The following is an 18,152-nucleotide window of genomic DNA, read 5'->3' as shown; positions in this document are numbered from 1 at the left end:
GATCATGCCGGCAATGAAGTGTTTTTGTTTTTAGTATTCATTCTTTTCGGCTAACAAGCCTGTATAATGCATCAAATCTACCAGTGGACGACATGACATGTAACGAAATAATTTCTTTTGGCCCATTTACACTGAGGATGTTAAAGAATTAAAACACCAAGTAAATTGGAAGGCTTTGTCTCACCACATTTCAACATTTGAAGTCAGCTTTTTTCTTATGGGAGATACTCACGTTTCATATTTGCTCTTTATAGTGAAGGAAACGATGACTGTACGTTTACTAAATATCTCCTTTACTGAAGTGTCACAGTGCCATTGACTCACTAGACATTCACTCGGTTCCTGTTTTTATAGAGATTTTTTTTGCTGCTGGTTCTCATTAAAGAGAGGAATTTCCCTGGCAGAGCAATATTCCACTTTTCAGTTTTTCAGCCTGTACAGTTGTGCCACTGATAGTAATGTATTTAGGAAAGTTTTTATTGGAGCACATCAGCGCCGGATACATAGCGTTCTGTGGAAATATCTTCAAAATAATAGTTGTTTTTAAATTATCTTTATTTTTCGTTATTAAACCGAATAGAATAGACAAACCATGACTGCTTGTTAATCAGAGGAAGAAAATACTGATAGAAAAGGCTTTGTGTTTTATTCTTTACCATGTTAGAACTGAGAACAAGTTTGTAATGTTTCTTGTTTTTGTACTAAAAATAATATTATTTAAATACAATCATTTTAAAGCGAATTTAAAATAATGCTACAAAAAAATAACAAACTGTATTTTGTGTGCCTGTATTTTATTGATTTAAACTAAGTTAGCATAGAAAATGCTAATAAAAAAACCTGTTAATCCGTTCACTTTGAGACGACGGAGCTTTTACTGAGGACTTTTATTGTGTATTAGTTTCCGCGTTGTGGCTGACTTCACACTGTTACTTCACTGAGTCGGAGCATCTCAACGCTGGTCAGTGTAAAGATTAAGTTGATTTACTCTTGTCCCAAAACTGATGATCTGCAGTTAATATCAAAGACACCAAAGGTGAGATTTATGTGACTCTTTGCAGCTCAGTGAAGTAATTTTTCCCCCTGTAATCTCTGTTGCTGTGACCTCTGAGAAGACATTTGCAGTTCTGCGCTCACTCTCTCCGGCTCATCTGTGTGGATAGCGACTATTTGTTCTGTTCATTAACGCTACCAAGATTTTGTAGTAATTTGTACTCAACAGTAGATGATATTGTCTAAATGAGCTGTGCTTGAAGTCTTGCAGAAATCGTGCAGATGTTTTGCTGAATGTCCCAGCTGCTCTGTTCATTACCTGTTACATATTTCAGAACCGTTATTTCAGAATTTTAACTATAAATACTTATACAATTATGCTTTTTTAAATGGACGTTTATTGTAATATTTAAATTTATTTTAGGCATTTTAGTCATTTTCTATTTAAATGCATACATTTTACAGTGGGTACGGAAAGTATTCAGACCCCCTTAAATAAAAAAACAAGACAATGACCCTAAGCGCACAGCTAAAATAACGAAGGAGTGGCTTCACAACAACTCTGTGACTGTTCTTGAATGGCCCAGCCAGAGCCCTGACTTAAACCCAATTGAGCATCTCTGGAGAGACCTAAAAATTGCTGTCCACCAACGTTTACCATCCAACCTGCCAGAACTGGAGAGGCTCTGCAAGGAGGAATGGCAGAGGATCCTCAAATCCAGGTGTGAAAAACTTGTTGCCTCTTTCCCAAAAAGACTCATGGCTGTATTAGATCAAAAGGGTGCTTCTACTAAATACTGAGCAAAGGGTCTGAATACTTAGGACCATGTGATATTTCAGTTTTTCTTTTTTAATAAATCTGCAAAAATGTCAACAATTCTGTGTTTTTCTGTCAATATGGGGTGCTGTGTGTACATTGAGGAAAAAAAATTAACTTAAATGATTTTAGCAAATGGCTGCAATATAACAGAGTGAAAAATTTAAGGGGGTCTGAATACTTTCCGTACCCACTGTAAATGCCAGTTTTAGTAATTTAGAACTAAAATGTTATTTCTGATTAATTTTTTAATTAAGAGTTTCATTTAATAAGTACATTTCATCCCGTTTCAGCTTTTTAAATTAACTTTTTAGTTTAGATAGTTTTATTTGTATTGTTAGTTAACAATAGCCGCATTGTTCCAGGTTTTTGCAGAAAGCAGCGTTCTGTGAAACAAAGTAAATCCAAATGCGGTTTATAGACATGTGAATGCATACACAACATTCTTACATTTTCTTAAGTGTGGCATGCGTGTGGAAAAGACCGGATAAATAATGTGGAGAGAAGGCTGGTTACTGACTGAGCTGAATGTGTTTAGGAGCACAGCGCTAACAATATGAAATAATATGAAACTTTTTAAATAAAGTAATCAGAACAGTAACATGATTAATTTTAAAAGGAGTAATCAGTAATTTAATTACATTTTCAGAGTAACTTGCCCAACACTGCCCATTAAAATGTCTACATCAAGGACCTGATCATGGAACACTGCACAGTACAAGCACAGCGTTGAGCTTCTTGCGTCTGTTCAGTAAAGAGCGTTTTGATTGGTAGATTAAAAGTGGATTATTGGCTGAATGGAACATCCTCCAAAAAAAGATATTTATGAATCTTAACCTGCCAGGAAGGTCTCAAAAATACCACACAAATTCAAAGCAGTCCACGCATGTGTGATGATTTGCAAATGCAGATTCAACGATCCATAAACTCATGTAACATCATTCATAAATGTGTGATGGAAATTAATTCAAGAACTGGATATATACATATTTGTGTAAAGATTTTAAATTTATTTAGGTAAGATGCATTTGTGTGAGCATTTATGTTTATGTTTTTACTTGTGTATTTATGAATTGTGTTTTGAATTTACGAATCGGATTTTGTAAATGTAAATTGTGCTGTGCATTTATGAATTTTGTTTTGCAAATGTGTTATTTTTGAGGCTGATCTGTCTCCATACTAACACAGTGCATGTGCTTGGCTTTAAGCAGCTTTCTTGTAATAACCGTTTTCTAATGAGCATGTAAACCCGCGGTTCTCAACCTTTTTGACTGCAAGGCCCCCCCAAGTGTCAACAATATTCGAAGGCTTGTGATTTACTGGATAAGGATTTTTACAAATATTTTTTTACTTACAATTTCTGGCCCAAAAAATGTGTAGAGGTTGACATAACTAGAATATTGTATCTCTGCATCTTGCCCTTACCAGCCCTGGTGACCTAGTTGGGAACCACTTGTTGAAGCGCAATGGAAGTGAATGGGGACTACAGACGTGAAACTCAAAAATGCATAAAAAGCACACATAAGCACAGTAAAAGTAGTCCATATGACATACATACAGTATTCTATGTTTTTTGTTTTAATCTTTTTATAGCTTTGCGTGAGGAAATGAAATCTTGAAGTCCAATGTAGCTCTTAAATGTAATGCACTGAGATGAAAAAAAAAAAAAAAGCAATTTGGACAATTTACTAAACTTCTCACTTTGTTTTCATTGTAAAGAGAGACACTGGTCCTTTGTCATATATTCATTCTGTCCTCTAAAAATGGTTTTGATGGGGTTGTGTGAAAAAGTTCACAAAAAAATGAAGATAACTCCGTTGTAGTAAAGAGCTGGACAACTAAATTGTTAGACTACAAGGAAAAAAGCTATTTACTTTCTCATAACTTGCTTTTGTTCCTGGATACAGACTTTTTTTTTCTTTTAAGAGGAAGTTAGTATCAAATGTGGGAGAAGGAAGGTTACTGGATTCAATGTGTGTGTTTATTTTTAGGTTGATTGTTTTGCTGAACCAGAAAACCAGGTATTGAATCTCTGGATGAGGTCCTGTGCCATATTTCATCAGCATTGTCTAGAATGTCAATGATGTAGACTCTCTTTTTAGACTTTAGTAGTACCATACAACTATTGGGTAAAATGTATCTTGTTTTTTACTCTTATGTAAACGGGTGTAAAGTACTTTGATTTGGATCTGTATGAAAGTGCAGTAGCAGGTCAGGGTAACACTAGCTCATTGTCTCTCTGTTGCATGAGTGGACACTGTGTGTGTGTGTGTGTGTGTGTGTGTGTGTCTGCACTTGGGGTGAAATGCAGAGCACAAATTTCCGAGTATGGGACACCATACTTGGAGTCACGTCAGGTCAAATAGTTTTTTAAATGTTTTATTCACTAGACAAGACTTTGTGTGTGTGCTTTTTTTTTTAATTAATAATATATTTAGCTCACTTAAGTTGGTAATTGGATGCAAGCTATACACTGTAAAAAATTGCTGTAAAAAACGGCCAAAATCTGACAGTAACATACTGTTTTCCATTAAAACAGTAATGTACTGTAGAAAACAATGCATTCTGGGCATATTTTGCCGTTTAAGAAATTGCTGTTAATTCACAGCCACTTTTTAACAGTACTCTACTGTATTTAAGTAATATGGTTTTTTACTGTTTGCAATGCATTGTAGGCTGTGTTAAATATAGTACAATGCAGTATTTCTTTGAAATTTTTTTTATTGGGTGTACAAGTGCGAGTACAAGTTTGGTCAAAGCGCGTTACTGTTTTGTCAGTTTAGTTAATTTGCAATTTTCAAGCATCCGAAATCATTTTCAGTCAGGTACTTGTGGTGACAATTTTTTACAAACGTCATTTGTAAAGCACTTTTTTCCCCCGAAGAGGACACAAGTTCGAAGGACATCTGCTATACATTGACATTTGCCATCTGAAGTCCTTCAACTGCATTGACCTGCATCTGCACCTACATGGTAAAAACATTTTCTTATATTCCTCACCAGTATTTGTTTCAGGTAGTATTACCAGAAATAATGTTGTGAAATCGGTGCTCAGCAAGCTGTCGAGCTAGTGAGTGTATGGTTTTAAAATGGCCCTTCAGTGCTGAAATGTGAATATTTCAAACATATATTTACACGCATTTACAGTCACCAGATTTGATCAGTTTTAAAATGTCTCTTCAGCGCTGAAATGTGAGTAACGTTATTTCAAACATTAAATACATTTTACAGTCACCGGGTTTTATCAAGTTTGTTTTAGATCATCTCTAAACTTTTAAGACTGTTAGTCGTTGTTAAAAACTGGCCAGTTAACAATCTGTTGCCCGTTGTTAATGGCTTCAAATTCCACACATATCACTAAACAAACTTGATATATGAAATGTTGATTATTTAATGTAAGTTTAAAGGTGGCATGTTTAAAAGGAGAATAGTTTGTGTTTATTATTTACAGCAAAAACATATATTTTGATAACTTGATTTGCGGTTAGAAATTTAGGTGCGAAGATTGATACGGGTTGTAAACAAAATCAGCCATTATACTTGTCTTCTTTCTGATGTATTTTAGCCGAATATCAAAGGATGTTTAGTGTAAACACTTATTCAAAATGTTGACTGCCTTGAGCAATTGTATGGCAATCGTGTATGCTGCTTTATTTCACTTCAGAATTCTAGATCTAACGACTGTAGATAAAATAACAAAAGCAAAATACCTTTATTTTCCAGTCTATATTCATTCAGTCAGATTTCGTGCTGCAAAACATCCATGACACTGACAGCTGTTGACTTATGCATTCTGGCAGGTAATCATGGCCACCCGACGTGAAATATATAAATAATTTTAATAGCACAGCCATTCAAAACCCGAGGGTCTACCGAATGCATGAGCTATCAATGAGAATCATTTTGGGCGGGAATTACCGTAAACACAGATATAGGATACCAGTCGCGTCTAAAGTGAATGTAAACAGACTGGCCAAAAAATCGTATATGGTTAAAAGATCTGGTCTGTGCATTAAGACTTGCAGTAAATGCAACCACTGAATTAGACCAACCACATCTGATACTATTGAACATTTGTCCAGGTGTTAGTTATTCAGTTTATTACCATCTATACAAAAGGCAACATCTTAAGAATAATTTTGTGCTGTAATATAAACATCGACCATTCAGTGAATCTGAACAGTAGAAACGTGTAAAAAAAACAAACATTGTTGTTATGGAAGTATTAGTTGACTTGAGACATGCAGGAAGCATTTTGTTAGTCAACACTATCAGCAATCTCCTTGTTATCTATACATTGACAATTCTAGAGTTATTTTGATAAAATATTTTGTTTGCTGATGTTTTACAGAGGTACCAGTTGGAATACCTTAGGAGACAACATGCAGCCAGGTCATGGTTAAGTGGGTGTAAAATGACAAAGTCATTCACCTAGGACTAGGACTCTTTTAAAAGGTACACATGCCTCCTCACTGGAACGTTTAATAAAGTGCAGAAAAAATCCTGATCAAATGTTTTTTTCACTAAAATGTTTCACTGAATTTGTTGCATGTTCTTAGTAGTGCAGATCCAAAAATGTTCCTAAATGTTAAAATGTTTAATGTGTTTAATCTCAGGTTGTCATGTTTGTAACTTATTTTGTTGTGTTTGTGCCTGTTATTTATTTATTTTTTATTGCCATTGTTTGAGCTTGTAACACTCCAAAGAGAAAGGAAAACTTAAAATCGCATCATATGACCCCTTTAAGTTTTTGTTTATAAGTCTTCTCCGGTTTTTTACCCATTTTTTAGTTTTGAATCCTTGTTAAATGTTGACTGCTCTTTTAAATAAAACTTTATTTTGATTTATATCTTTAAGTGTTTGCTTGTTTTTTAGATCTTTCAATATAATGTATTTTAAGTAGATGTGTGTTGCCCACAGAACAATAATGTTCTACTGTAAATCTAATTACAACATCATTGGTTACTTTAAATTCACTCTTTACAAAGGCATGAAAAAACATTCGATTTAAAATAAATCTAAAAAAAGATTTGAAATAAATTAAATAAGTAATGAATCTTCAATCTAATTATTTCTATCCATTATTTTATGCCTCTGTACAATAAAGAGGGAATTTGAAGTAACCATAATGATGTTGTAAATTGAAATAATCACAGAAATGTACTGCATTTAATTTTTTACAAAAAAAAGCTGTTAAATTATTCACCGTATGAATACTGTAAAATTACAGTAGATTGCTGGCGACTCTGCTGCCAGCACATTGCGTTTTTTTTACAGAAATGTCTTGTGTAGGGTTTTAAAAACATCCCGAGCTTGACTTCAAAAAAATATATGAATTATTAAATTCATATGTGATTTTGATAGGTCTGTTAAAAGTTCAAGCTCAGATGGTTTGGTTTTTAAATTAACTAGCCATATTGCACTATGGTTTCTTTATTGCATCACACTGTTATACATATTGGTTTCTGAAACAGAAACTAGGGCTTTGTGCACGACTTGTACCAACATTTATTTTGCATTATAATTATATTTCCCCCTCTTTCCGTAATTTTTATAACCGTAATATGAAAAAAAATGAGGGCAGGGCAAGTGCGTTAAATGCATTAATAATTTTAACTCATTTTTCACCGTAATTAATTAATCTAATTAATGTGTTAAATTACCAGCCCTAATATATATATATATATATAAACGCACACACATTATATCTTGATGCATTTTTTAATTAAAATCAACATTTTAAAATATTTTTACAATTTAAAATAAGTTAAATTCACTACAAAAACTCTACTATGTTATATAAATAATGCAAAATGTACATAATATATCATTTGAAAAACTTTTTCAGTAATATGTTTAGCATTACAGAGGTTGTAATGAAAATAGGCTTTATTTTCCCAGCATCAAGTCAGCATGAATTGAAAATTCACCCTGTCTATTTTCTAAAAGCATATTATTGATCTTATTGGGAATGAATCCATCAATGCATGTCTTTATTTGTTTATTTTTCATTTTGACCTTTTACGTTTTCAAATGTATGAAAACTTTTCCAGACTTCTCCAATGAAACAACAATACAGAAGAAAAGATCTGGCACTACTTCTGATTCATCACGACTTTAAGAAAAATGTTTTTTTCCTTCAATTTAGGTGGTAGGATATTGTATATATGTTGTGGTATCAACCAACAGATGATGCTTTTAGTACAGTCAGTTAATAATAATAATAATAATAATGACGGATAATTCACTGTAACTGTGGAGCAGAACTGTTTGTTTAATCATATAATCCATGACTTCTGGTAAACCAAACAAAATACACATTAAATTTGTTCAACATTTGTTGGCTGTTGTGAAATTTTGAAATGCTCTGTATGAGTCAACTGCTGCTCAGTTGCTCTTTCACCGTAATTAATTAATCTAATTAATGTGTTAAATTACCAGCCCTAATATATATATATATATATAAACGCACACACATTATATCTTGATGCATTTTTTAATTAAAATCAACATTTTAAAATATTTTTACAATTTAAAATAAGTTAAATTCACTACAAAAACTCTACTATGTTATATAAATAATGCAAAATGTACATAATATATCATTTGAAAAACTTTTTCAGTAATATGTTTAGCATTACAGAGGTTGTAATGAAAATAGGCTTTATTTTCCCAGCATCAAGTCAGCATGAATTGAAAATTCACCCTGTCTATTTTCTAAAAGCATATTATTGATCTTATTGGGAATGAATCCATCAATGCATGTCTTTATTTGTTTATTTTTCATTTTGACCTTTTACGTTTTCAAATGTATGAAAACTTTTCCAGACTTCTCCAATGAAACAACAATACAGAAGAAAAGATCTGGCACTACTTCTGATTCATCACGACTTTAAGAAAAAAAATTTTTTCCTTCAATTTAGGTGGTAGGATATTGTATATATGTTGTGGTATCAACCAACAGATTATGCTTTTAGTACAGTCAGTTAATAATAATAATAATAATGACGGATAATTCACTGTAACTGTGGAGGAGAACTGTTTGTTTAATCATATAATCCATGACTTCTGGTAAACCAAACAAAATACACATTAAATTTGTTCAACATTTGTTGGCTGTTGTGAAATTTTGAAATGCTCTGTATGAGTCAACTGCTGCTCAGTTGCTCTTTGTACCTCATCTTGACCTCTGCACTAACGCTGGTAGATTACACTACTAGTGCTATTGAACACAGTTAATGCTGGCTCATGTTGCCCCCTTCACATTCGTTTGCTTGCATTTCTATTTTATGACCTGCCAATGATGAGGTTATGTGGTCTGAACATCATAACGATCAGTAATGATTGACCAAATCCTTGTCCTTTATCCAAGCACTCAGTTCATTGATACCATCACTTATTTAGTAATGATTAAGACTTATAACAGGGTAATATAATATTAGCATTTGAAATGGCTGTGCAAATATTTAACACTCGGGCACAACGCTCAATTTCATGATCTCTCTCACACCCCTCTCTTTTTGATTTCTTACTGTCTGTTGTTTATCTTTATGGGAACAAGCAGTCTCCAGCCTGTTTTCATCCAACTGGCCTTTGACTTCATCCTTAAAGAAATTAATTGTTGCATAAGTTTTGGTGTTCACAAAAGACATAAAAATACTGATACACACTGTAAAAAATGACCGTGAATTTAACGGTAAAAGACTGTAAAAATGCTACAGTAAAAACCTGTTAAATGGTTAACGGTAAATTACCCTACTATATACGGTGAAAAACTGTATTGGACATTACATGTATTGGACATTAATTTTACGGTAGTATATTATTTTTGGAAGTGAAAAAGGCTGCATAATTTACAGTGAATAACCGTAAATTGACATTACCAGAATTCCCTGCGTTACATTTCAAATTTGATGTTTTTTTGTTGAAATAACTATGTTTCTTCTTAGTTTTTTCTTATCAGTTTTGTATATTAGGCTTGTGTGTTACACCTAATGTTGTTAAATGAATGTTTATTGCATTATTGCAGTTTCATGTGTGTTACCATGATGGTGTTTGTGTGAATGACACTGTGCACCTTCTATATATGTTAATATTTAAAAACTGCTTGTGATGGGCTTTGGTTCATCATGTGACTTTCTCATCACCACCTGCATTTGGTGGTTATCAGTGTATTACAAAGGTACAAAACCGATTTCAGTACTTCAATAGGTTAGTATATTAACATTATATCAGTTATTGAAATTACGGTATTTAACTGTAAATTTAAGTTAAAACCTAAAATGTTGCTACCGTATTTTTTACAGTAAAATTCCGGCAACCACAGCTGCCGGTTTTTTACCTTAAATTTTACGGAATTTTTTTTTACAGTGCAGTAAAAATTTGTTTTGGAATAGAAGTCAGATTTTATGCACCCTTGAACATTTTACCAAGAAACAGCATTTTGATTGGAGCAACATAGTACACGTGTAATTCTGTCGTGCCACTTTTTTTTTTTTTTTTATCCAAGTCCTTTTTCTTGAAAAATAGTTTTTATATCTTGCAATTCCGACTTCTTTCTGTGTTATAAAGTCCAATTCCGAGGAAAAAATACTATTTTCATACAGTTGCGAGTTTATATCGCACAATTGCATGTTATAAAGTGCTGTCTTGCAAGTCTGAGAAAAACAGTTCTGACTTTTTTCTGTTTGTAATTTAGATTGTGGTATGGAAGCCTGTTTGTGCCACTGAATGAAAAATAAAAAAAAGGTAATTGAGATTTTTTTTTACCTTACAATTCTCACAAAACGTTTTTTATTGCAAGCTTATATTACTCTAGTCTGAGAAAAAATTTGTGAGGACTCGCAATTGCAAGAAAAAAAGTCACAATTATCTTTTTTTTTATTTTTCATTCAGTGGCAGAAAGGGGCTTCCATACTACATAATTACCTTACTTCCATTTGTGTTATTAAAATGATAATTTCATGGCTATTGTTCTAAAAGGTGGGAAGTAGTAACAATACAGAAGTAGCAGTTTGTCCAAACTTTTGACTGGAGCTATATAGTGAGTGGATGAAGAGAGGAGGTATTTTCAGGGTTTTGTGGGTGGGGCTAAAACCTTGTGATTGGATTAATGGCAGAAGAGGGAAATGAAAAGCAGATGAGAGGTCACAAGAGAAGTCAGTGCAGTACGACGAGCCTCACACTATATTCCTAACGCTGTTCCTGAACACTATCGCTACCGTGCTGCACATTACTCGCTATCTGCACCTGCTTGCCAAGAGATACTGTGAGAAGAAAAGCCTGACAGGAAATACTTTTTTGTAGTGCCAAACAGAAAAAAAAACTCCCTTAAGAAACCAAGGAAGCCAACTGAGAGAGGTGACAGAGTTTGCTTGGGTGAGTTGTTTCTGGGGAAATTCTTCATTGGATTAATTTTTTTTTTTGTATTGTGTTCGACAGTCTGATTTGTTTGTATCAGATTGTTTAATGGCAGAAACAAGTGAATGCAACATTTAACAAACATTTAGTCATTTTTACAAGCCAGCCATGGTATCTCAAGTGTTAATGCCTTGGTACAAAATAATTACTGGATAATATAATATAGTATTTACATGGTGATTTAAAGAATACTGAGATACATGTCCAAAAAACTTTTTGTGACCATTTAACTAGGAATCTGAAGATTATATTGTTTTTGTACATAAAAACGTATAACTTTTAAGTAGTGTGCACTGTGCAGACGTGTAAGTTATAAGAGAGCGGTCACATGATGCGCTTTACTTCTCGACAACAGTGCACATTGTCTGGACTGTGTATGAAGACAGGATACAAGCAGACATTTATTTTCTGAGTGTACTTTCTGACTTGATTTTCCCCTTCTTTCACTGTTCCCCAGTTGACCTGAATCTGAGCTAATTATGAGGAAACGTTTCATTCCACGCTTGTAAAACAGTAGGCAAGTGTCTGCTGCTTAGTCAAACCACAAAATGCTGACTACTGGTTAGTACAGATAAAAGATAAAGATAATCACATTCATTAGTCTGGTGTGTGTCGCATACAGTCATCTCTGATGTGGTTTATCCCCGAGGCTGTCCCAGACCTTTAGAAAAGCATGTTTGCAGCTTGATTGGGAAAGTAATTGTTTTATAGAGGGAACTATTTGATTATCTGGACGATGTTGTCGAGGTGAATAGCCTGGGGTTGTCGGAGCATTCGATTAGTGAAGGTCTCTTGTGTCTGTTTTTGCTTTGTCCGAATTTGAACTGAAAATAACCAGTGGCTTCATTTAATACTCCGAGACCTTGAGAAGTATCTGGTTACTTAAATACAAATGATCAAATCAAGTGACATTTTTATTCTACTCAAATATAAGCACAAATAAAATATTGTTATTAAAATGCTTTATATTACAAAAAACGAAAAAACAATTCATGTGAATGCATACTTTCCAGAAAACAACATATTATGACACTCTCATGATTGATAGTTAATGTGATGAACTACACCGGTGGTTACTCTGCTAGAGAACTGACTTTTAAAGGGTTAGTTCACCCAAAATTGAAAATCCCTGTCCTTCCAAACCTGTATGAATTACTTTCTTCTGTGGAACATAAAAGATTTATTTTTTTAATATATCAAAAATAACATATGAAAGATATTTTTGTGTCCATACATTGCAAGTCAGTGACCTCCAATATTCAGTTCCCAACAATCAAATTATCTTTTTTTTGTGTGTGTGTTTTTCAAATGTCATACAGGTTTAGAAACGACACGATGACATTATAATTTTTTTTTTTTTTTTGAGTGAATTATCCACTTCAAAGTCATTCACACTGGCAGCAATTTGCGGTGACGAAACAATAACATTATCCACTCATATTAAATTAATTTCAAGGCAACCTTTCATGCAAATGAGCATTGACTTGATGCACTGACTGCCAATGCGAGTGTAAAGCAGCATTGCCTTCCTCCAGTGAATCACTTTCAGTGTTAACCTAACTTTACAGGGGACCTGAAATTCAATATTGAACAAAGCATAATGTCATAAGATCCATTTAAGGGCACACTGTAAAAAATAAGTGTAATTTTAACTGCAATTTACTGGTTTACATTCATATTTTCTTGTTTGTAAATTACAGTTTTATACTGTAATTTACTTTTTGGCCGTAAATGTGTTTACAGTTTTTCTGTATTTTTTACTAAATTATTCTGCCAACCACAGCTGCCAAAATTATTTTGTAAAAAATAGATTTTTTTTTACAGTGCAAGTGTACTGGTTGCACAGGTTTTACTAGATTGTTCTAGTTTTGATAAGCTGATGCATCTGAATTATGAGAACAATGCAGAATTTTTTTGCTACCAGGAAGCCCCGGTTACACTGGGGTAATAAGTTAAAGCAGGTGACAATGTGAGTTTTCCTGGGTTTTAACCTCTCTTCATCCTCATCTCTAGAAATGGCAGGCGCGTGCATTGGTGTGTTCTTGCTGGCTGTGTTCTACGAGGGTCTGAAGATCGGCCGTGAGTTCCTATTGAGAAGGAATCAGGTGAACGTGCGTTACAACTCCATGCCTGTCCCAGGAGCTGATGGCACCGTGCTCATGGAGACACATAAAACAGTCGGGTCAGTGAATGGCGTACTCGTGTTTTCAGGATGCAATGCAAAAAAATTAAAACGACCCGGTTTTCTTGGTGAACCTTCGTGGTCTTCTTGTGAATGATTCATCAGTACACAAGAATGTTTTTGTAATCTTTCATCAGCTTGAAGGAACTTTTCCTATCAGCAATTATCAGGCCGTGTGTGCTATTCAGTTCTCTGTTATAACTTATGATATGGAAGGGCCACTTTGCACTCCACATGTTTCACATGAACTACGTGACAAAATAAAAGTCAAATGGGTTGTGAAAGCAATTGCATGTTGACCTTAAAGTTATAAAGACTGAAATTGGTCCATAAATGTGACAATTAGCCCCACCCAACCGTTACTGTCCAAATTTAAAACGAGAACTGGAGTCATATTTATGGAAGCCCATTTCTGCCACATAAGAAAAAAAATCATGCTTTGATAAGACACAATTATGGCATAAATTAATGATAAAAGAAATCAAAATTACCAGATTAAAAAAAGTCAAGAGTTATGACATACCAAGTCATAATTATAAAATAAAAAGTCAAAATTGACCTATAAAGTTATAAAATAAAAATTCATAATGAGATGAAAAAAGTCAACATTAAAGTTGAAATTATGGGACAAGTCATAATTATAATATAAACTTTAAAAAATCACTTTTAATGTCATTATGGACTTTTATCTCATAAATTCTGACTTATCTCTTTATCTCATGATTAAGTTTTTTTTTTTTTTTTTTTTAAGTACATAAAAATGAGCATGGTAATATAAAGAAATGTTGTTTGCAAAATGTAATAATTGGCCTTTATATTGTTTATATATTAGTACTAAAGTCAAATGAAATGATTCAGATATTATCTCTATTATTAGATGTATAAAAATTAGATGTATCAATTTGTTCATATAGTATCCAGTATTTTTTTCAGTTTTTTTCTTTTTGAAGCACCACATTGCTCCTCTCTGTTTGAAAACCCCTGGGTTTGCAAACCTCTAGCTCTGATTGAAAACATTTTCTTTCATCACCATCATTTTTAAATGAGCTCCGTGAAAAACAGGCAAACATAAATCAACATTAAGCCTGGTTACACTGATCTGATCATCTCCTGTATGCAGTCACTGCCACACGAGTGACCCCCGAGAGGTAAACATGCATTCCCCAGGTTGTGTCTTCACACTGATGACCTGCCATTTATAATCCTGTACTAAGCTAAACCCCTGCTTCTGTTCTCTCCTCCAGCCAGCGAATGCTGAGTCTCGCGCACTTCTTCCAGACGCTTCTTCACATCATCCAAGTGGTGGTCAGTTACTTCCTCATGCTGGTGTTCATGACGTACAACGGCTACCTGTGCATCGCTGTGGCGGCGGGCGCCGGCTTTGGCTACTTCCTGTTCAGCTGGAAGAAGGCAGTAGTGGTGGATATTACAGAACACTGTCATTAACCTCTCTTGTGTATAACCTCAAAAAAAACACCCACTTCACAATCCCAACATGCACCGTAACTCTATATGTGTATATGATTTCTTTAATCTTGGTAAATATCAGCCAAGTGGCTCTATTCATTTTAAAGCTCGAATTTGATTCGTTTTTATAAATTAGCCCCATATTTCATATCCCAACAACCGTCTATCATCACCATCCTAATAATAGCATAAGTGTGCACAGCCTATCAGTCTACCTCCATAGTACTGACGGGCACAACTGACATTATTTGTAACATCTCACGGATTCTTATGTTTATGAAGGTGCCTCTGGGTGCGAAAGAGCCTTACTAAACCCTTTGCCTTAAATGAGGGAACACACACACATACACCCAAGAGGGTGAGCGTTGACTCTAAAAGCCAAACTGGATCTGGTGGACCCAATATACAAGCACTAGTGCTGGGAGGGTGATTTTTTTTATTTTGAGGTTATGGTCAAGTGTTTCAAATCGCTGAAACCACCGTTAATAATCAGTGACCATTGTTTAGACATAAACACTGGACTGAATGATGTTTGCACAAGAAAGAGAGGTTTTGGGACTCTTGAGTTTGAAGTCGAACTTTGCTCCCTTTGGAGTGCTTTTAAGTAAATACGGGGAGATTAGTGGAAAGTAAATTATATCTGATGCCAGTGTCACCGATTTCATTTTATAATTTATATTTGTAACACTCAATTGTACTTATCAATGTTTTCTGGCAATCTTTATGTGGATCCTTTTACGTTATGACATTTTTAAATGAAAAATTGTGGCACATTTGTGATGTTGAGCAAATCATGAGCTGTTAAAAAACATTAAGGTCATCGCTCTGATAGTTACTGGGTCTTGGAATGTGAATTTTATGTGGAAATTGATGATAGTTATTCTCTTAACTGAAAGGAGTGTGCCTTTTACATACAAGACCCAATAAAAGTGCCCAAAAAGTGTCTCAATTGCTCGTAAACACAAGGCTTTCTAACGGAGAAAATCGCAAAACCACATATATTTTCAACCAGTAAGCATGTGGGTTTTAGAAGAAAGCCTGTTTAAAAGTTTTTTTTTGTTCCTTTATAAAAAAAATCCTGTAATTTTCTCTTCTTTTTTTTTTAAAGCAGAAAAACTATTCTAAAAGAAAATATTCACGTCATGTTTTTGTAGAATTGTAGATCTGAGGTTCTGTTCTCCATCACAGGGGTTACTCAAAACTCAGATTTTGTTTCAAAAACAAAGTTCGCATTGTCTTGAGTGGGGAAAAACTACAATTGTAGACTGAACCTCATTTCCAGTGCTGTGGCAGTGTTAAGATTTCTTAAGTCTGTTTACAGTTCAGTAAAGTCTGTAGAGTAATGTACTGTAATCATAAAGAAAATGATGAATAAATATTGTATGATTTCAAAGATCTTCTTCTTGACCACCTCATTTATAAACTAACCCGTTTTGATGATCGGCTCACCTATGAAATGTTTCTCCTCGTCTTGTTCTTGTTGTATTTTCAGTAAAGCGAAAAGACACAATTTTCCACATCCAACGGACAAGACTGTATTTACTCAAGTAGAAAAATAGTCCTTTGTAATCAGTTATCACAAACACACAGTTAACCAAACCCAGAATGCTTTCAGTCTATTTCAGGTCAGGCATTATCAAATCATAATACATGTATGTGTGTGATGCAGATTGTCAAGACCTTGCAAATGGTCAAAACTGAAGGTTCCCAAAAAGTGACGGTAACGTGTTCGGCTTTGGGTGGGGTTTGTAACCGATTCGCTCGTGGATCATCTGCTCCCTGGTCTTCCCGTCCGTGCCGCCACCTGATGCGCCGCTCATCTCACTGGATGTGGTGACACCAACTACGTCCACCTCATCCCTCTGTTTCTTTCGACTCTGGACAGACATGGGTAAGAAACGTGGAGATTAAAACAAGATCAATCTTTACTTACACAAAACTATCTTTTAAGTGTATGTTGTAGATCTTAGCACACACATTTGCTTAAATATGCTATAGACAAATTGTCTTTTCCTGCTCAAACCAGATGCTATTTCAGAGTTTCGCATATGGCATTTTTTACACTGTACCATTACTGTTAGCTACTTCTAACCGGTTTAGGTGTTTGGCCTGCTTGACCATGCTGGCAGAACCTCAATGTACGCAAGATGGAAACTGGATGCCATTGTATAATTTGACAGGTATTTCGCTACCCATGAGTCTCAGTACCAGAAGGAATTGTAGGTGAGGTAGTGAATGTACAGTGCTCTCTTCCACCTTCAATAACCTTGAGCAAGGCACCAAATCACCAATTGCTCCCCGGGGCACCGCAGAAAAAATGGCTGCCCACTACTGCGGGTGTGTGTTCACGTGTGTATTTGGATGGGTTAAAGGGGTCATATGATGCTGCTAAAAAGAACATTATTTTGTGTTTTTGGTGTAATGAAATGTGTTTGCGGTTTAAGGTTAAAAAATATATATTTTCCACATACTGTACATTATTGTTTCTCCTCTATGCCCCGCCTTTCTGAAACATTTTGATTTTTACAAAACTCATCGGTCTGAAAAGAGAGGTGTGCTGTGATTGGCCAGCTATCCAGTGTGTTGTGATTGGCTGAATACCTCAAGCGTGTGACGGAAATGTTACGCCCCTTACCATACTGTGATGCCCTGTCCGGCCGGAGAGACGAGACATAAACATTAAAACCCATTATAAACGAGGCATTTGTTGCATCCAGTGGGGACATAATTACGGATTATAATGACTTATACTGTCTTTCTACACGTTGAATCGCATACTGCTGAAATTAGTCGTTTTTGGCTGCTCATGTGATCACAACAAACACAATTGAAATACTATGTCCTATGCAGAATCCATCTTTTTCCTAACTAACCTACTGCATTTTAAATCATGAGAGGCACTTCTGGTTTGAGGAAGTTCCACTTAAAAATACTGAAAGAAATCATTTCAAATCTCAGTTTCTCTACAAATAATCCTTATCCGTGGACTGGAACAGTGCTGATCAGTCATCAGAAAATAGGGTCAAACAAGAAATCAAGGAAGTAGAGGGTAAAGAACAGAAATATAGCTAAATAAAAGAGAAATGCAAAAATGTTTATTTACCATAATTATCCAAAATCATGCGTGACCGTACGGCTGACATGTCTGTAAAGGACAACATATAGCATATATATTGCCATACGGCTGTATATATTATACAGATGCTTAAATATATATATCTTTTTATCTGTGTGGACCCTGAAGGTTATGAAATGTATCCAAGATACTAATAA

General features: G+C 34.5%; 2 protein-coding genes across 2 annotated transcripts in view; one reads left to right on the top strand and one right to left on the bottom strand.

The window, feature by feature from the left end:
• Positions 1-13,092: 13,092 nt before the first annotated feature.
• slc31a1 (solute carrier family 31 member 1) lies at positions 13,093-14,877 on the top strand. Its single transcript, XM_016252470.1, has 2 exons — positions 13,093-13,412; positions 14,657-14,877. Exons 1-2 carry the CDS (start codon positions 13,246-13,248, stop codon positions 14,856-14,858), a joined length of 369 nt encoding a protein of 122 aa, XP_016107956.1. The 5' UTR covers positions 13,093-13,245; the 3' UTR covers positions 14,859-14,877.
• Positions 14,878-15,955: 1,078 nt separating this feature from the next.
• LOC107566898 (anaphase-promoting complex subunit CDC26-like) overlaps positions 15,956-18,152 on the bottom strand; it is a 6,737-nt gene continuing 4,540 nt past the window's right edge. The window contains exon 3 of the mRNA XM_016252464.1: positions 15,956-16,756. Within this exon, the coding sequence (XP_016107950.1) occupies positions 16,571-16,756 (186 nt within the window). The 3' untranslated portion in view covers positions 15,956-16,570. The remainder of the gene's footprint in view (positions 16,757-18,152) is intronic.

The sequence above is a fragment of the Sinocyclocheilus grahami genome, unplaced genomic scaffold (genome assembly GCF_001515645.1).
Source record: "Sinocyclocheilus grahami isolate Dianchi unplaced genomic scaffold, SAMN03320097.WGS_v1.1 scaffold1111.1, whole genome shotgun sequence".
Taxonomy (NCBI): Eukaryota; Metazoa; Chordata; class Actinopteri; order Cypriniformes; family Cyprinidae; genus Sinocyclocheilus; species Sinocyclocheilus grahami.
Note: the sequence above shows the minus strand (reverse complement) of the source record. Positions and strands in the feature narration are given on the sequence as shown.